The sequence below is a fragment of the Bombina bombina genome, chromosome 3, assembly GCF_027579735.1.
Source record: "Bombina bombina isolate aBomBom1 chromosome 3, aBomBom1.pri, whole genome shotgun sequence".
NCBI classification, from domain to species: Eukaryota; Metazoa; Chordata; class Amphibia; order Anura; family Bombinatoridae; genus Bombina; species Bombina bombina.
Genome location: NC_069501.1, coordinates 1,241,892,297 through 1,241,911,899, shown reverse-complemented (window position 1 = coordinate 1,241,911,899; position 19,603 = coordinate 1,241,892,297). Strand labels below are relative to the sequence as shown.

Genomic DNA, 19,603 nt, shown 5'->3' with positions numbered 1-19,603 from the left:
AATCAAGCGTTCAATCTCCAAGCAGTCAGTTGCAGAGAAAATAGATTTGGGTGTTGGAAGGGTCCCTGAATGAGGAGGTCCTGCCTCAATGGAAGCTTCCACTGTGGCAGAGAGGACATGTCCACTAGATCGGCATACCAAGTCCTGCAAGGCCACGCAGGCGCAATTAGAATTACTGAAGCCCTCTCCTGTTTGATCCGAGCAATCACCCGGGGAAGGAGAGCAAACGGTGGAAACAAATAAGCTAGGTTGAACGACCAAGGCACTGCCAAGGCATCTATCAGTTCGGCCTGAGGATCCCTTGACCTGGATCCGTATCTCGGGAGCTTGGCATTCTGACGAGACGCCATCAGATCCAACTCCGGTCTGCCCCATCTGAGAATCAGGGTGGCAAAGACCTCCGGATGGAGTTCCCACTCCCCCGAATGGAATGTCTGTCTGCTTAAAAAGTCCGCTTCCTAGTTGTCCACACCTGGGATGTAGATTGCTGACAGATAACCAGAGTGATCTCCTGATCCAGATCTATCTGAGGAGACAAATTTGCATAATCTCCATTCCACTGCCTGAGCATGCTCAGTTGTAGTGGTCTTAGATGAAAACGAGCAAACGGAATGATGTCCATTGCCGCCACCATCAATCCAATTACCTCCATGCACTGAGCCACTGATGGCCGAGTATTGGACTAAAGGGCTTGGCATGTATTCAGAATCTTTGACTTTCTGACCTCCGTCAAGAAAATTTTCATAGATATGGAATCTATTAGAATTCCCAAGAAGGGAACCCTTGTCTGTGGAATTAATAGATAGCCTGATGAAACCGTGCTCGGACATGGAGAAACGCGTCGCTTGTTTTTATATGCTTTTATGCTGTATTAAACCCTTTTGAATCTGTTTCATTGCTGCTGTACTCCTGATCATTTCTGAAGCATTTGTTGCACTGTGTTTGATGTCCATTTGCACTTGTTACCTAAGTGCTGCTGCTGCCAAACTAGCAGAGACTGCTATCCACCTAACAACAGTTGTGTAACAGCAAAGAAGACTTTTGGGAACTGCACCGCCCCTGATTCTCTTGTTGCCGGGACAACAAAGACCATCTGTTCCAGGTGCCTGGTGAGTCTGCCGAGTGACTCTTTGGACTCTGCCTGCTTGTATTGCACATCAGTGCTTACTACCAAGTGAGTGAGATACCTGCTACGTATACATCTCTTCTTCAAATTGTTTTACCCATTGATCTGCACTATGTGGCGCCCTCTGTCTTTTCTGTTATAGATCCTCTAAAGGAGTCTCCGTCTTAAGAGACTCCTCTAATGCATCAAACCAGAAGGCCGCCGCAGTGGTAACTGGCACAATGCAAGCCGTCGGTTGTAAAAGGAAACCCTGATAAATAAATAACTTCTTTAGAAGACCCTCCAATTTTTTATCCATAGGGTCTTTGAAAGCACAACTGTCCTCAATAGGAATAGTCGTACGCTTAGCCAGGGTAGATATAGCGCCCTCCACCTTAGGGACTGTTTGCCAAGAGTCCCGAACAGTGTCAGATATGGAATACATTTTCTTAAAATCAGGCAAAGGTGAGAACGGGATACCTGGTCTATCCCATTCCCTCTTAATAATCTCTGAAATTCTCTTAGGAACCGGAAAAACATCAGTGTAAGCAGGTACCTCTAAGTATTTGTCCATTTTACACAATTTCTCTGGTGGTATCACAATAGAGTCACAGTCATCCAAAGTCGCTAAAACCTCCCGAAGTAACAGGCGGAGGTGTTCAAGCTTAAATCTAAAGGACATGGCGTCCGAGTCCGTCTGAGGCAACCCACTTCCCGAATCGGAAAGTTCCCCCTCAGACAGAAGTTCCCTGACCCCGAAATCAGATCCCTGTGAGGGTACATCGGAAATGGCTAACAAAGCATCAGAGGACTCAGTGTTCACATTGACTTCTGTCCTGCTGCGTTTGCCCTGTAACACTGGCAACCTAGATAATACCTCTGTAAGGGTAGTTGACATAACTGCAGCCATATCCTGCAGGGTAAATGAATTAGACGCGGTTGAAGAACCCGGCATCGCTTGGGTGGGCGCTAAAGGTTGTGACGTTTGGGGAGAATTTAACGACATACCCCGATTCTCCTCTGACTGAGAATCATCCTTAGACACACTTTCTTTAAACAAAATCTGTTCTTTACATTGTAAGGCCCTTTCAGTACATGAGGGACAAAAAGTAAGAGGGGGTTCCACAGTGGCATCTAAACACATAGAACAAGCAGTTTCCCCAAGTTCAGACATGTTAAACAGACTAGCAATAGCAATAATAGTCGTTCTTTACTTGAAATATTGAGCTCTGAAGTCAAATTATATCAATAAAGATTTTGAACCAAAACGTGTACTGCGCCTTTAAATAATAAAAGCGCAACAATTTTTCTGTTATCTCAAAAACGTTTGTAGCAAAACAAACCTTCCTAATGTGCCCAAAACAGCTTCATAATATTGCTCCACTTTGCTTAGAAATGTTATATAGCAAATTATATCGATTTTAACATATAAGAAAACTGTTTATTGATTTAGGCCCCTGCACCTCGCCACAGCTCTGCTGCGGCGCCTACCTGCCCCCAGAACACACTGTCTCTGATCGATTAGTTCCTAAGGCTCTTCGTTTGACAAATATAACTTAGGCCCCACCTCTAGCCTGACTGAAGACCCGCATGGGTAGTAAAGAAACCAACATGTCAATCCGACAAAAGTAATAAGCCATGTGCCCCTCTTACATACACTGCAAATATCAAGTGAAACCATCATAAAAAAAACTCTGCACTCTCCTCAGGCCAGTGATAAAAAATGATAATGACAGCCCTTAAGTAAACCGCAGCTCCCAACCTCAAGCCCACACTGAATAAGCCTCAAAGATATATTATACATATTTAGCATTCATATAAAGGGAATTCCAGGTACACCATTTCCTTACATATAGTGCATACCGATTACCCCTCCCCAGATAGTGAATAAAGTCAGCCTGTTCTGATGCATCAAGTCTCCCCAGAATACAAAAGACTGAACATACCTCAAAGCTGCTTGTAGCATGACACCATTGTCCACACTGAAGATTTTTATTTAAACTACTTTCAGTTGCTCTGTGGGAACCTGAAAGGATCTTAGATAACGTTTGCTAAGATCATAAACATCAGGGCAGAAAAATAAAATGTCTCCACTCCTCTTGGGAAGTGATAGACTGACGATTTCTCCCTGAGGAAAATAGTACTCACTGGCACCATTTTAAAATAAAAAACTTCTTGATTGAAGAATCTAAAACTAATAGCTCACTTTACCTCTTCCTATCACTAACACAGGCAAAAAGAATGACAGGAGGGGGAGGGAAGGGAGGAGCTATATATACAGCTCTGCTGTGGTGCTCTTTGCCACTTCCTGCTAGCAAGAGGTTTAATCCCACAAGTAAGGATGAAATCCGTTGACTCGTCATATCTTGTAAAAGAAAGGCCCACCATAGTCTCGACACAGAGCCAGCAAAACTCCAGATGGAACGTAACAACCCAGAGAAAACACCCCTCTCTGAAAGGTTAATTCTCAGTTTCAACCTCTGAATCCAAGAGAATCCCTAGAAAAAGGACCACACCTCCATAAGAAGGAGAATAAGCCCCCTACCCCAAGAAAAGGGATGGGGCCAAAAAGGCAGAGCACCTGACCACAAGACACAAAGCCACAGGCTAAAGGAGAGATCAATCTCCAACGCAGATGAACTTGGAAGGATTCCCCCTAAGAAATTGGCTTGCTAACACACATCCAATGTGCAATAGATGCAACAGAGACACTGCAAACCCATTTGCCTGCAGAGCAGTGAATCCATAAGGTTACCACAGCAAGCTGAACAAGGGAAACCGACCATAAAGGCGTAAGTCCAGCCCAATGAGCATCAGCACTCAGACAACCTGGTCAACCGTGACCAGATCAATTAGTCCAAGTAAAAGGACATAGCCCAAGTTCCCAGGAACTGGGGAACCACAAACCAGCCCTGGAGCCAAAAAGTCCGGCAACAACTCCACAAAGGAAAACACTGAGCGAAGCCTCAGCAACCGGAAGCACCAGGGAGAAAACCGATCCGAGCCCCCAATTGTTTAAACAAACAATATCCGAGAACTTAAAACCCCGTCTGATATAAAAAAAACAGACCACAGGAAGATATCAATGCAATATCCAGATCAACCCGGATAATGAGATAACTCGCAAGTCCCGACTCAAGGAAGAGACCACCCCTTGCCAAAGTCCAATGCTCCAAAGGAGCTAAGGCGTTAAAAGTCATACAATGACACTAGAGCCCGTGGACTCTCAAACAGCCGCAGGACAACAAGCAAGGGGATACCCCGAGGCCAAAAACAATCAAGCAAAAGCTGGTCTCTGCATCACCTCCATACAATATGAGGATCATAGAGAGAAAAGGACGCAAAGCATCCCCAGCTCCGAGCAGAGCCCAAGGAGACCACACCCAGTGCCCCTAACAGGGAACAACCATATACCGGAGGGGAACCCAGGTACCTAAAGAGGAGACCTAACTCACATGGAGACAACAGAGGAAGACCAAAAGGTTTCATAAAAAACAGCTAGACAGTACACAGTCAATGTGAAATAGGTGCAGCTGGTCTGCATTCTGCAACCCATCCGCTGCAAGGCAGCTGAACTACCCAATTAACTACTAGCTGCTGAGAACTAAGTCCAGAAGGACAATTCCCAGGGCCTCAAAAGAAAAAAAGGCCAAACTGCCCAACTCAGCGGCAAAAGGGCGCAAGCCCACCAACCGTCCACTACATGGGAAGAAGCTCTAGGGTCTGACAACTCCAGACACAAGAGAGAGAGACGCAGCGGAACTCCACTGACCCAGTCATCCAAATTGAAGGCTATAAGGACTGATACAATCCTTCTTGCCTCACGGACCCACCAGTCCTCTAGAATGCTTAGTTGAACACAGAGGATAACATGAGCACTCGGCACCTTTACCGATGAGCACTCGGCACCTTTACCGGATCAGCCAAACAGAGCGGCGCCACGTGTCCGAACAGCTACCCGTCAGAACTGAACCCAAACAGGACCAGCCTGCAATCTGGGTCCTAACCGTCAAGTTGCATAAACCCTCCCTCGGAGGGGAAAAAGGAAAACAGACAGGACATCCTATCGGATGAAAATAAAATACAAGGCAACCCGTAAGTTAACTCCCAAAAAGAAACAGGCCTACTGCAGGACTAGCCAAACGGAGCCCTGATCTTCCAAAAAAACTGGAAAAAATCTCAATACATGGACAATCAGGAGATTACATAATCCCCACATGTCTAATGAGGTGTGCTTTTCGAAGCAGACTGAGTATTCCCATATCTGATAAGGATAGGGTCGTTCAATAACTGAAAAAATATGTCTGAGTAACACGCGAAGGCGCGCAATTCTGCAACGAAAGGCACAAAACTAAGGGACAGTAGCACCCGCAGGGAACTGTACAGTCCGAGGTGTAATACCCGGGACAACAGGAGCAGGAAAGGGAAGGCACCACCCTGTCCTCAAACTCTATTCAATTTAGGAAATAAAGGTTCATCAGGCAATATGGCCTCTGGAACCCTTGAATTCGCCAAAAACTTCCTTTAGAAGAAGCACAAATTCCTAAAAGTAAAGTCTGGTTCCCTCGCAGCTGGAGGTAGAGAGGCAGCAGACTCTGACCCAGAAAGTTCATACTCTGAAGTCTCAGAAAGAACTTCATCCTCGGATAACCCTATCAGTTAAATCCAAAAATTATTTGATGTACTCTGGGAAGGAGGTCAATATGTAACCTTTCGCTTGAGCTTAGCAGGGCGAGGTAAAGCATTAAGGCCGCAGACACCGCCGTCTTTACTTCGCAGTAACGTCTGGAGAAAAAAGGCCCCCTCCAGATGGAGGATCAGCAATGCTACGGGAAAACAGCATGTGCTTAGAGATAACAATGTAGGGTACGCATCTCACTGAACGACAACTCCTCAGAGTTGGACGGCTCTGTGATATCAAACATATTTGATATTATCACATTATCAAGGCATATGGAACATAATTGAGAGGGGGAACTAGGGCCTCCTCCCCATATAAACAGGAATTGCTCTTTAGGAATAGAGGGAGTGCCCTCTAAAGAAACCGAATCCTCCATCACTAGTGCAAGAACTAGAGAACTAAAAAGATAAAACATCCCCCTTTTTTTTTTTTTATAAAATAACGGCACCTCTATACCCCAATGACTGGGGCACTCACCACCTCCTATGAACCAGACAGTACAGAGATGTATGACTCCTCTCTGATAGTCACAAAGGAGGGAATGAATCACATTGTGCACAATGCAGGTCCGTCCCTGGTATGAGTGAAATCGCGCCAAGCTTGTAAGCTTGTGGCTCTCAAAGTGAAAGTGAAACCTGTATATTCCAAAACAGCCTAAGAGCCCATAACATCTCACACCTAAAGCAGCATAAAATCAAATAAACATAAAAGATTATTATCCCACCCTGTTCAATAATCCCCCTAAGGAGATATTAACCCTTGATTCTTTATAGATAAAAGGCGCCACACTGTGACCCTGTCTTCTGTGTTAACATTATGTAATAAAAAATGAAACAATCTTACCAGAATCTACGCCATGGAACAGGAACACGGCCCTTCAAGTGTGACAGGTCGTAGCATCGCTCCTGACATGGACTTGAGAGAAAAACAGAATTTATGCTTACCTGATAAATTTCTTTCTCTTGCGATGTATCGAGTCCACGGATTCATCCAATACTGGATATTCTCCTTCCCAATAGGAAGTGGCAAAGAGAGCACCCACAGCAGAGCTGTCTATATAGCTCCTCCCCTAACTCCACCCCCCAGTCATTCGACCGAAGGCTAGGAAGAAAAAGGAGAAACTATAGGGTGCAGAGGTGACAAGTTTTATAATAAAAAATACTAAAATTAAATAGACAGGGAGGGCCGTGGACTCGATACATCGCAAGAGAAAGACATTTATCAGGTAAGCATAAATTCTGTTTTCTCTTGCAAGATGTATCGAGTCCACGGATTCATCAAATACTTGTGGGATACCAATACTAAAGCTTTAGGACACGGATGAAGGGAGGGACAAGACAGGTACCTAAACGGAAGGCACCACTGCTTGTAGAACTTTTCTCCCAAAAATAGCCTCCGAACAAACAAAAGTATCAAATTTATAAAATTTGGAAAAAGTATGAAGCGAAGACCAAGTCGCCGCCTTACAAATCTGTTCAACAGAAGCCTCATTTTTAAAAGCCCATGTGGAAGCCACCGCTCTAGTAGAGTGAGCTGTAATCCTTTCAGGAGGCTGCTGGCCAGCAGTCTCATAAGCCAAACGGATGATGCTTTTCAGCCAAAAAGAAAGTGAGGTTGCCATAGCCTTTTGACCTCTCCGCTGTCCAGAATAGACAACAAACAATGAAGATGTTTGACGGAAATCTTTAGTTGCTTGTAAGTAGAACTTCAAAGCACGAACCACATCTAGGTTGTGCAACAGATGCTCCTTCTTGGAAGAAGGATTAGGACACAGAGAAGGAACAACAATTTCCTGACTGATATTCCTATTAGAAACAACTTTAGTAAGAAATCCAGGTTTGGTACGCAAAACCACCTTATCCGCATGGAAAACAAGATAAGGTGAGTCACACTGTAAAGCAGATAACTCAGAAACTCTTCGAGCCAAAGATATAGCTACTAAAAACAGAACTTTCCAAGATAAGAGCTTAATATCTATGGAATGCATAGGTTCAAACAGAACCCCTTGAAGAACTTTAAGAACCAAGTTTAAACTTCATGGCGGAGCAACAGGTTTAAACACAGGCTTGAGTCTAACTAAAATCTGACAAAACGCCTGAACGTCTGGAACATCTGCCAGACGCTTGTGTAAAAGGATAGACAAAGCAGATATTTGTCCCTTTAAGTAACTAGCTGATAATCCCTTCTCCAAGGAAGGAGACTCTTGTGAGAGGGAAGAGAGAACTCTTTTTTATGTTCACCTTCCACCCATGAGATCTCAGAAAAGCCAACACGATGTCCGTGTGAGACTTGGCTAGTTGGAAAGTTGACGCTTGAATTAAGATGTCGTCTAGATAAGGCGCCACTGCTATGCCCCGCGGTTTTAGAACCGCTAGAAGGGACCCTAGCACTTTTGTGAAAATCCTGGGAGCCGTGGCCAACCCGAAGGGAAGGGCCACGAACTGGTAATGTCTGTCCAGAAAGGCGAACCTGAGAAATCGGTGATCTCTGTGGATAGGGATGTGTAGATACGCATCCTTTAAGTCAACGGTGGTCATATATATACCTTCCTGGATCAGTGGCAGAATAGTCCGAATAGTCTCCATCTTGAAAGACGGGACTCTGAGGAATTTTTTAGGATCTTGAGATCCAAGATTGGTCTGAAAGTTCCTTCTTTTTTTGGGAACCACAAACAGGTTGGAGTAAAACCCTTGCCCCTGTTCCGCTCTTGGAACCGGGTGAATCACTCCCATGGTATGTAGGTCTTCTACACAGCGTAAGAACGCCTCTCTTTTTGTCTGGTTTGCAGACAATTGAGAAATGTGAAATCTTCCCCTTGGGGGGGAATCTTTGAAGTCCAGAAGATATCCCTGGGAAACAATTTCTAAAGCCCAGGAATCGTGAACATCTCTTGACCAAGCCTGAGCGAAGAGAGAGAGTCTGCCCCCTACTAGATCCGGTCCCGGATCGGGGGCTACCCCTTCATGCTGTCTTGGAGGCAGCTGCAGGCTTCTTGGACTGTTTACCCTTGTTCCAAGCCTGGTTAGGTCTCCAGACTGACTTGGATTGAGCAAAATTCCCCTCTTGCTTTGTAGCAGGGGAAGCTGAAGCGGGACCACCTTTGAAGTTTTGAAAGGAACGAAAATTATTTTGTTTGGTCTTTATTTTTATTTGCTGGGCAGATCTGCCTGGATTACTGCAAGACGCCATGAAGCGTTGGGAGAAACCACACGTTTTGATCATCCACTTAGGTGGAAATGATCTTGGCTCAATTCTCGAGCGCACCTTCAAAGCTTGGATGCCTGGTGTGAGAATGGGATGGTCAAACATTATTCCTAGGTTGACGTGGCATCATATGGCCAACCATAGGGCAGCGTTTCAGATCAGGAAGAAGCTCAATAGGGACGTAAGGAAATTGATGTTTGAGCTTAGGGGCTTTATTGTGGAGCACAAAACCATTACAGCAGCTGACCGGAGCCTCTACCGAGGTGACGGGGTACATCTTTCGGACCATGGCATGGACCTGTTTATTGAAGACCTAAGACAGTCCCTACTCCTATTTGTGTGAGTTTGGGTGGCGGCGAGAGTGGCCCTGGATATGTGGGCGATCTCATGGCGGGTGGACAAGTGTCCAGGGGCAGGATGTGATCGAGGTAGAGTGACGGCTACTTCCGGCCAGGGGTGAAGTCCTCAGACGCGTGTCTGGGGTGTTCCCTGCCCATGTGATTCGAAGCCGAGAACTCCCTAAGCCTTTCCAGTATTGAGCTACGCTCTGCTTCCACTCCTGCACCCTGGTACTGCCCATCTTGTTAGCATGGGTTACTACGCATTAGCTAGTACCTGATTGCCGCCCCCCTGGTCCATGTTTATTCGTGCTGGTCGTTTGGTTCCTGTGTTGACACAATAAACGTGACCTGCGGGTTTTATAACCAAGAAGTTGTCTGTGTGTTTATTTCTATGTTAGAAAAGAAGTTAAAGGTTTACATTAAACTTAAGAATGTAAATAGTTAAGTTATGGTAATACTTCCCACAGAGGAGGATATGGCATTTAATCCCTTAGATGCTTCATTATATAAGGGATTTCAACCTAGGATGTAGATGTTAATCCATAGTCTCTATCTCTAAAAATACTGAACTAGAGTCGTTACCTATACAGAGGCAAATGCTTTAAGTACTATTGTGCTTTTAAGATGAAAGTCAAAATCGATACTAATAAGGGTAATACTATCCTCTTACCAGTAATGAATATAAATAGCGTATAAGGTAATCAGGATAATTGTAGTCAGATATATTGTGTCTTAATAATAACACATAATGGATAGTACAGAATGATGTTCTTATGCATATTAGAAAGAGTTAACCTTGTACACTCCGTTCAGAGCACCATGATTCTATAATAGATACAATATCACTCAAGTATAGATTGTAGACTATATAATAAGTAGTAAATGTGCACGTGCATTATTAAGTAATGGCTGCAGATGCTCCAATGCTGATATAGCAGCTTGTTAAATGGAGCCCAATTAATGCATTTAGCAAAAGTACATGAAAAAACCCACCAACCTGTGCCCTCTTACGTTTCATATATCTTGACAAGTTGCTCCGCCATGTTAATATTTTTACTGTCCAGGTAGGTAGCCATTTCTGCAGCAACCACAGCTGCACTCACTCCATCTTTGTCCAGAACTGATGTACCACACATATAGCCTAGAAAAGATGGGCACACATCACACCTTGGCTTGGAATAAAAAAACATAATTTATGCTTACCTGATAAATTTATTTCTCTTATGGTGTATCCAGTCCACGGATCATCCATTACTTGTGGGATATTCTCATTCCCAACAGGAAGTTGCAAGAGGACACCCACAGCAGAGCTGTCTATATAGCTCCTCCCCTAACTGCCATATCCAGTCATTCGACCGAAAACAAACAGAGAAAGGAGAAACCATAGGGTGCAGTGGTGACTGTAGTTTAAAATTAAAAAATACCTGCCTTAAAATGACAGGGCGGGCCGTGGACTGGATACACCACAAGAGAAATAAATTTATCAAGTAAGCATAACTTATGTTTTCTCTTGTAAGGTGTATCCAGTCCACGGATCATCCATTACTTGTGGGATACCAATACCAAAGCTAAAGTACACAGATGAAGGGAGGGACAAGGCAGGTACTTAAACGGAAGGTACCACTGCCTGTAAAACCTCTCCCTCAAAAATAGCCTCCGAAGAAGCAAAAGTATCAAATTTGTAGAATTTTTAAAAAGTATGAAGCGAAGTCGCCGCCTTGCAAATCTGTTCAACAGAAGCCTCATTTTTAAAGGCCCATGTGGAAGCCACAGCTCTAGTAGAATGAGCTGTAATCCTTTCTGGAGGCTGCTGGCCAGCAGTCTCATAGGCTAAGCGGATTATGCTTCTTAGCCAAAAAGAAAGAGAGGTTGTCGAAGCCTTCTGACCTCTCCTCTGTCCAGAGTAGACAACAAACAAAGCAGATGTTTGACGAAAATCTTTAGTAGCTTGGAAGTAAAACTTTAAAGCAGGAACCACGTCCAGATTGATATTCTTATTAGATACCACCTTAGGTAAAAACCCAGGTTTGGTACGCAGAACTACCTTATCTGCATGGAAGATCAGATAAGGAGAATCACATTGTAAGGCAGATAACTCGGAAACTCTACGAGCCGAGGAAATAGCTACCAAAAAAAGAACTTTCCAAGATAAAAGTTTGATATCTATGGAATGAAGAGGTTCAAACGGAACCCCCTGAAGAACTTTAAGAACCAAATTTAAGCTCCAAGGTGGAGCAACAGGTTTAAACACAGGCTTGATTCTAACTAAAGCCTGACAAAATGCCTGAACGTCTGGGACATCCGCCAGACGCTTGTGCAAAAGAATAGATAGCGCAGAAATCTGTCCCTTTAAGGAACTAGCTGACAATCCTTTCTCCAATCCTTCTTGGAGAAAAGATAATATCCTGGGAATCCTGACCTTACTCCATGAGTAGCCCTTGGATTCACACCAATAAAGATATTTACGCCATATCTTATGATAGATTTTCCTGGTGACAGGCTTTCGTGACTGAATTAAGGTATCAATGACTGACTCAGAGAAACCACGCTTTGATAAAATCAAGCGTTCAATCTCCAGGCAGTCAGCCTCAGAGAAATTAGATTTGGATGGTTGAAAGGACCTTGAAGTAGAAGGTCCTGTCTCAGCGGCAGAGTCCATGGTGGAAAGGATGACATGTCCACTAGATCTGCATACCAAGTCCTGCGTGGCCACGCAGGCGCTATCAAGATCACCGATGCTCTCTCCTGCTTGATCTTGGCAATCAGAAGAGGGAGCAGTGGAAACGGTGGAAACACATAAGCCAGGTTGAAGGACCAAGGCGCTGCTAGAGAATCTATCAGCGTTGCCTTGGGGTCCCTGGACCTGGATCCGTAACAAGGAAGCTTGGCGTTCTGGCGAGACGCCATGAGATCCAGTTCTGGTTTGCCCCAACGATTAACCAATTGTGCAAACACCTCCGGATGGAGTTCCCACTCCCCTGGATGAAAAGCCTGTCGACTTAGAAAATCCGCCTCCCAGTTCTCTACACCTGGGATATGGATAGCCGATAGGTGGCAAGAGTGAATCTCTGCCCAGCGAATTATCTTTGAGACTTCTAACATCGCTAGGGAACTCCTTGTTCCCCCTTGATGGTTGATGTAAGCCACAGTCGTGATGTTGTCCGACTGAAATCTGATGAACCTCATTGTCGCTAGCTGAGGCCAAACCTGAAGAGCATTGAATATCGCCCTTAGTTCCAGAATGTTTATTGGAAGGAGTGACTCCTCCTGAGTCCATGATCCCTGAGCCTTCAGGGAGTTCCAGACTGCACCCCAACCTAGAAGGCTGGCATCTGTCGTTACAATTGTCCAATCTGGCCTGCGAAAGGTCATACCTTTGGACAGATGGACCCGAGATAGCCACCAGAGAAGAGAATCCCTGGTCTCTTGATCCAGATTTAGTAGAGGGGACAAATCTGTGTAATCCCCATTCCACTGACTGAGCATGCAGAGTTGCAGCGGTCTGAGATGTAGGCGTGCAAACGGCACTTTGTCCATTGCCGCTACCATTAAGACGATTACTTCCATGCACTGAGCTACCGAAGGGCGAGGAATGGAATAAAGAACACGGCAGGAATTTAGAAGTTTTGATAACCTGGACTCTGTCAGGTAAATTTTCATTTCTACAGAATCTAACAGAGTCCCTAGGAAGGAAACTCTTGTGAGGGGGGATAGAGAACTCTTTTCCTCGTTCACCTTCCACCCATACGACCTCAGAAATGCCAACACTATGTCAATATGAGAGTTGGCAATTTGGAAGTTTGACGCCTGAATCAGGATGTCGTCTAAATAAGGGGCCACTGCTATGCCCCGCGGCCTTAGGACCACCAGAAGCGACCCCAGAACCTTCGTAAAAAATTTTGGGGCTATAGCTAACCCAAAGGGAAGAGCTACAAACTGGTAATGCCTGTCTAGGAAGGCAAACCTGAGAAACCGATGATGATCTTTGTGTTAAATCCACTGTAAATCATGTATTAACCCTCCTGGATGATAGGTAGGATGGTACGAATAGTCTCCATCTTCAATGATGGAACTCTGAGGAATTTGTTTAAGATCTTTAGATCCAAAATTGGTCTGAAGGTTCCCTCTTTTTTTGGGAACTACAAACAGATTTGAGTAAAATCCCTGTCCCTGTTCCTCCGTTGGAACTGGATGGATCACTCCCATAACTAGGAGGTCTTGTACACAGTGTAAGAATGACTTTCTCTTTATCTGGTTTGCAGATAATTGTGAAAGGTGAAATCTCCCTTTTGGGGGGGAAGCCTTGAAGTCCAGAAGATATCCCTGGGATATCTTCCCAGGGATATCTCTTGCCCACGCCCACGCCTGGGCGAAGAGCGAAAGTCTGCCCCCTACTAGATCGGTTACTGGATAGGGGGCCGTTCCTTCATGCTGTCTTAGAGGCAGCAGCAGGCTTTTTGGCCTGCTTACCCTTGTTCCAGGTCTGGTTAGGTCTCCAGACCGCCTTGGACTGAGCAAAAGTTCCCCCTTGATTTGGACCTATCCTGAGGAAGGGCATGACCTTTTCCTCCAGTGATATCAGCAATAATCTCCTTCAAACCAGGCCCGAATAGGGTCTGCCCCTTGAAGGGAATGTTAAGCAGCTTAGACTTTGAAGTAACATAAGCTGACCATGATTTAAGCCGTAGCGCTCTGCGCGCCTGGATAGCAAAACCAGAATTCTTAGCCGTTAGTTTAGTCAAATGAACAATGGCATCAGAAACAAAAGAATTGGCTAGCTTAAGTGCTCTAAGCTTGTCAAGTATGTCATCCAATGGAGTCTCTACCTGTAAAGCCTCTTCCAGAGACTCAAACCAGAACGCCGCAGCAGCAGTGACAGGAGCAATGCATGCAAGGGGCTGTAGGATAAAACCTTGTTGAATAAACATTTTCTTAAGGTAACCCTCTAACTTTTTATCCATTGGATCTAAGAAAGCACAACTGTCCTCGACAGGGATAGTAGTACGCTTTGCTAGAGTAGAAACTGCTCCCTCCACCTTAGGAACTGTCTGCCATAAGTCCCGTGTGGTGGCGTCTATTGGAAACATTTTTCTACAAATAGGAGGGGGAGAGAACGGCACACCTGGTCTATCCCATTCCTTAGTAATAATTTCTGTAAACCTTTTAGGTATTGGAAAAACATCAGTGCACACCGGCACTGCATAGTATTTATCCAGTCTACACAATTTCTCTGGCACTACAATTGTATCACAGTCATTCAGAGCAGCTAAAACCTCCCTGAGTAACACGCGGAGGTGTTCAAGCATAAATTTAAATGTAGAGATATCAGAATCAGGTTGCATCATCTTCCCTGAGTCAGAAACATCACCCACAGAAAGAAGCTCTCTTTCTTCAGCTTCTGCATATTGTGAGGCAGTATCAGACATAGCTCTTAAAGCGTCAGTATGCTCTGTATTTCGTCTAACTCCAGAGCTATCTCGCTTTCCTCTAAATTTAGGTAGTCTGGCTAATACCGCTGACAGTGTATTATCCATGACTGCCGCCATGTCTTGTAAAGTAAACGCTATGGGCGCCCTAGATGTACTTGGCGCCATTTGAGCGCGAGTCCCTTGAGCGGGAGTCAAAGGATCTGACACGTGGGGAGAGTTAGTCGGCATAACTTCCCCCTTGTCAGATTCCTCTGGTGATAAATTTTTTATAGACAGAATATGATCTTTATTGCTTAAAGTGAAATCAGTACATTTGGTACACATTCTAAGAGGGGGTTCCACCATGGCTTTTAAGCATAATGAACAAGGAGTTTCCTCTATATCAGACATGTTTGTACAGACTAGCAATGAGACTAGCAAGCTTGGAAAACACTTTAAATCAAGTTAACAAGCAAATATAAAAAACGGTACTGTGCCTTTAAGAGAAACAAATTTTGTCAGAATTTGAAAAACAGTGAAAAAAGGCAGTAAATCAAACGAAATTTTTACAGTGTGTATAATAAGCTAACAGAGCATTGCACCCACTTGAAAATGGATGATTAACCCCTTAGTTCAAAAAAACGACTTTTTTAACAGTCACACCAAACTGCCACAGCCTTGCTGTGGGCCTACCTTCCCCAACAAACGATTTTGGAAAGCCTAAGAGCCCTTTAGAGATGTCCTATAGCATTCAGGGGACACCTGGAGGAAGCTGGATGTCTCAGTCTGTAAAAGTTACTGCGCAAAAAAGCGCTAAATTAGGCCCCTCCCACTCATAGTAACACAGTGGAAAGCCTCAGGAAACTGTTTCTAGGCAAATTTAAGCCAGCCATGTGGAAAAAACTAGGCCCCAATAAAGTTTTATCACCAAAGTATATATAAAAACGTTTAAACATGCCAGCAAACGTTTTATATTGTAAATATAAAAGAGTATTACCTCAGAAAGTAAGCATGATACCAGTCGCTATTAAATCACTGTATTCAGGCTTACCTTACATAAATCTGGTATCAGCAGCATTTTCTAGCATTCACATCTTCTAGAAAAATCTTAACTGCACATACCTCATAGCAGGATAACCTGCGCGCCATTCCCCCGCTGAAGTTATCTCTCTCTTCAGTCATGTGTGAGAACAGCAATGGATCTTAGTTACAACCTGCTAAGATCATAGAAATCACAGGCAGATTCTTCTATTTTTCTGCCTGGAACAAAATAGTACAACTCCGGTACCATTTAAAAATAATAAACTTTTGATTGAAGCAAAATAACAGCTACGATTCACCACTTCTCTCTTACTACCTCCATGTTTGTTGAGAGTTGCAAGAGAATGACTGGATATGGCAGTTAGGGGAGGAGCTATATAGACAGCTCTGCTGTGGGTGTCCTCTTGCAACTTCCTGTTGGGAATGAGAATATCCCACAAGTAATGGATGATCCGTGAACTGGATACACCTTACAAGAGAAACATAATTTATATAAGAACTTACCTGATAAATTAATTTCTTTCATATTGGCAAGAGTCCATGAGCTAGTGACGTATGGGATATACATTCCTACCAGGAGGGGCAAAGTTTCCCAAACCTCAAAATGCCTATAAATACACCCCTCACCACACCCACAATTCAGTTTAACGAATAGCAAAGTAGTGGGGAGAAAAAGGAATAAAAAGCATCAAAAAAGGAACTGGAAAACAGAATTTATGTTTACCTGATAAATTTCTTTCTCCAACGGTGTGTCCGGTCCACGGCGTCATCCTTACTTGTGGGATATTCTCTTCCCCAACAGGAAATGGCAAAGAGCCCAGCAAAGCTGGTCACATGATCCCTCCTAGGCTCCGCCTACCCCAGTCATTCGATCGACGTTAAGGAGGAATATTTGCATAGGAGAAATCATATGGTACCGTGGTGACTGTAGTTAAAGAAAATAAAATATCAGACCTGATTAAAAAAACCAGGGCGGGCCGTGGACCGGACACACCGTTGGAGAAAGAAATTTATCAGGTAAACATAAATTCTGTTTTCTCCAACATAGGTGTGTCCGGTCCACGGCGTCATCCTTACTTGTGGGAACCAATACCAAAGCTTTAGGACACGGATGAAGGGAGGGAGCAAATCAGGTCACCTAAATGGAAGGCACCACGGCTTGCAAAACCTTTCTCCCAAAAATAGCCTCAGAAGAAGCAAAAGTATCAAACTTGTAAAATTTGGTAAAAGTGTGCAGTGAAGACCAAGTCGCTGCCCTACATATCTGATCAACAGAAGCCTCGTTCTTGAAGGCCCATGTGGAAGCCACAGCCCTAGTGGAATGAGCTGTGATTCTTTCGGGAGGCTGCCGTCCGGCAGTCTCGTAAGCCAATCTGATGATGCTTTTAATCCAAAAAGAGAGAGAGGTAGAAGTTGCTTTTTGACCTCTCCTTTTACCTGAATAAACAACAAACAAGGAAGATGTTTGTCTAAAATCCTTTGTAGCATCTAAATAGAATTTTAGAGCGCGAACAACATCCAAATTGTGCAACAAACGTTCCTTCTTTGAAACTGGTTTTGGACACAGAGAAGGTACGATAATCTCCTGGTTAATGTTTTTGTTAGAAACAACTTTTGGAAGAAAACCAGGTTTAGTACGTAAAACCACCTTATCTGCATGGAACACCAGATAAGGAGGAGAACACTGCAGAGCAGATAATTCTGAGACTCTTCTAGCAGAAGAAATCGCAACTAAAAACAAAACTTTCCAAGATAATAACTTAATATCAACGGAATGTAAGGGTTCAAACGGAACCCCCTGAAGAACTGAAAGAACTAAATTGAGACTCCAAGGAGGAGTCAAAGGTTTGTAAACAGGCTTGATTCTAACCAGAGCCTGAACAAAGGCTTGAACATCTGGCACAGCTGCCAGCTTTTTGTGAAGTAATACCGACAAGGCAGAAATCTGTCCCTTCAGGGAACTTGCAGATAATCCTTTTTCCAATCCTTCTTGAAGGAAGGATAGAATCCTAGGAATCTTAACCTTGTCCCAAGGGAATCCTTTAGATTCACACCAACAGATATATTTTTTCCAAATTTTGTGGTAAATCTTCTAGTCACAGGCTTTCTGGCCTGAACAAGAGTATCGATCACAGAATCTGAGAATCCTCGCTTCGATAAAATCAAGCGTTCAATCTCCAAGCAGTCAGCTGGAGTGAAACCAGATTCGGATGTTCGAACGGACCCTGAACAAGAAGGTCTCGTCTCAAAGGTAGCTTCCAAGGTGGAGCCGATGACATATTCACCAGATCTGCATACCAAGTCCTGCGTGGCCACGCAGGAGCTATCAAGATCACCGACGCCCTCTCCTGCTTGATCCTGGCTATCAGCCTGGGGATGAGAGGAAATGGCGGGAACACATAAGCTAGTTTGAAGGTCCAAGGTGCTACTAGTGCATCCACTAGAGCCGCCTTGGGATCCCTGGATCTGGCCCCGTAGCAAGGAACTTTGAAGTTCTGACGAGAGGCCATCAGATCCATGTCTGGAATGCCCCACAGGTGAGTGACTCGGGCAAAGATTTCCGGATGGAGTTCCCACTCCCCCGGATGCAATGTCTGACGACTCAGAAAATCCGCTTCCCAATTTTCCACTCCTGGGATGTGGATAGCAGACAGGTGGCAGGAGTGAGACTCCGCCCAAAGAATAATTTTGGTTACTTCTTCCATCGCTAGGGAACTCCTTGTTCCCCCCTGATGGTTGATGTACGCAACAGTCGTCATGTTGTCTGATTGAAACCGTATGAACCTGGTCCTCGCAAGCTGGGGCCAGGCCTGGAGCGCATTGAATATCGCTCTCAGTTCCAGAATATTTATCGGTAGAAGAGATTCTTCCCGAGACCAAAGACCCTGAGCTTTCAGGGATCCCCAGACCGCGCCCCAGCCTATCAGACTGGCGTCGGTCGTGACAATGACCCACTCTGGTCTGTGGAACATCATCCCTTGAGACAGATTGTCCAGGGACAGCCACCAACGGAGTGAGTCTCTGGTCCTCTGATTTACTTGTATCTTCGGAGACAAGTCTGTATAGTCCCCATTCCACTGACTGAGCATGCACAGTTGTAATGGTCTTAGATGAATGCGCGCAAAAGGAACTATGTCCATCGCCGCCACCATCAACCCGATCACTTCCATGCACTGAGCTATGGAAGGAAGAGGAACGGAATGAAGTATCCGACAAGAGTCCAGAAGCTTTGTTTTTCTGGCCTCTGTTAGAAAGATCCTCATTTCTAAGGAGTCTATAATTGTTCCCAAGAAGGGAACCCTTGTTGACGGGGATAGAGAACTCTTTTCCACGTTCACTTTCCAGCCGTGAGATCTGAGAAAGGCCAGGACAATGTCCGTGTGAGCCTTTGCTTGAGGAAGGGACGACGCTTGAATTAGAATGTCGTCCAGGTAAGGTACTACTGCAATGCCCCTTGGTCTTAGCACCGCTAGAAGGGACCCTAGTACCTTTGTGAAAATCCTTGGAGCAGTGGCTAATCCGAAAGGAAGCGCCACGAACTGGTAATGTTTGTCCAGGAATGCAAACCTTAGGAACCGATGATGTTCCTGGTGGATAGGAATATGTAGATACGCATCCTTTAAATCCACCGTGGTCATAAATTGACCTTCCTGGATGGAAGGAAGGATAGTTCGAATGGTTTCCATCTTGAACGATGGGACCTTGAGAAATTTGTTTAAGATCTTGAGATCTAGGATTGGTCTGAACGTTCCCTCTTTTTTGGGAACTATGAACAGATTGGAGTAGAACCCCATCCCTTGTTCTCTTAATGGAACAGGATGAA

At 44.6% G+C, this 19,603-nt stretch overlaps 1 protein-coding gene across 2 annotated transcripts in view; it reads right to left on the bottom strand.

Moving 5' to 3' along the window:
- Positions 1-19,603, bottom strand: part of PGM2L1 (phosphoglucomutase 2 like 1) — a 292,082-nt gene that overhangs the window by 55,931 nt on the left and 216,548 nt on the right. For both annotated transcript variants that reach the window (XM_053708758.1, XM_053708759.1), the window contains one exon: positions 10,343-10,472. In XM_053708758.1, coding sequence (XP_053564733.1) covers positions 10,343-10,472 — 130 coding nt within the window. The remainder of the gene's footprint in view (positions 1-10,342; positions 10,473-19,603) is intronic.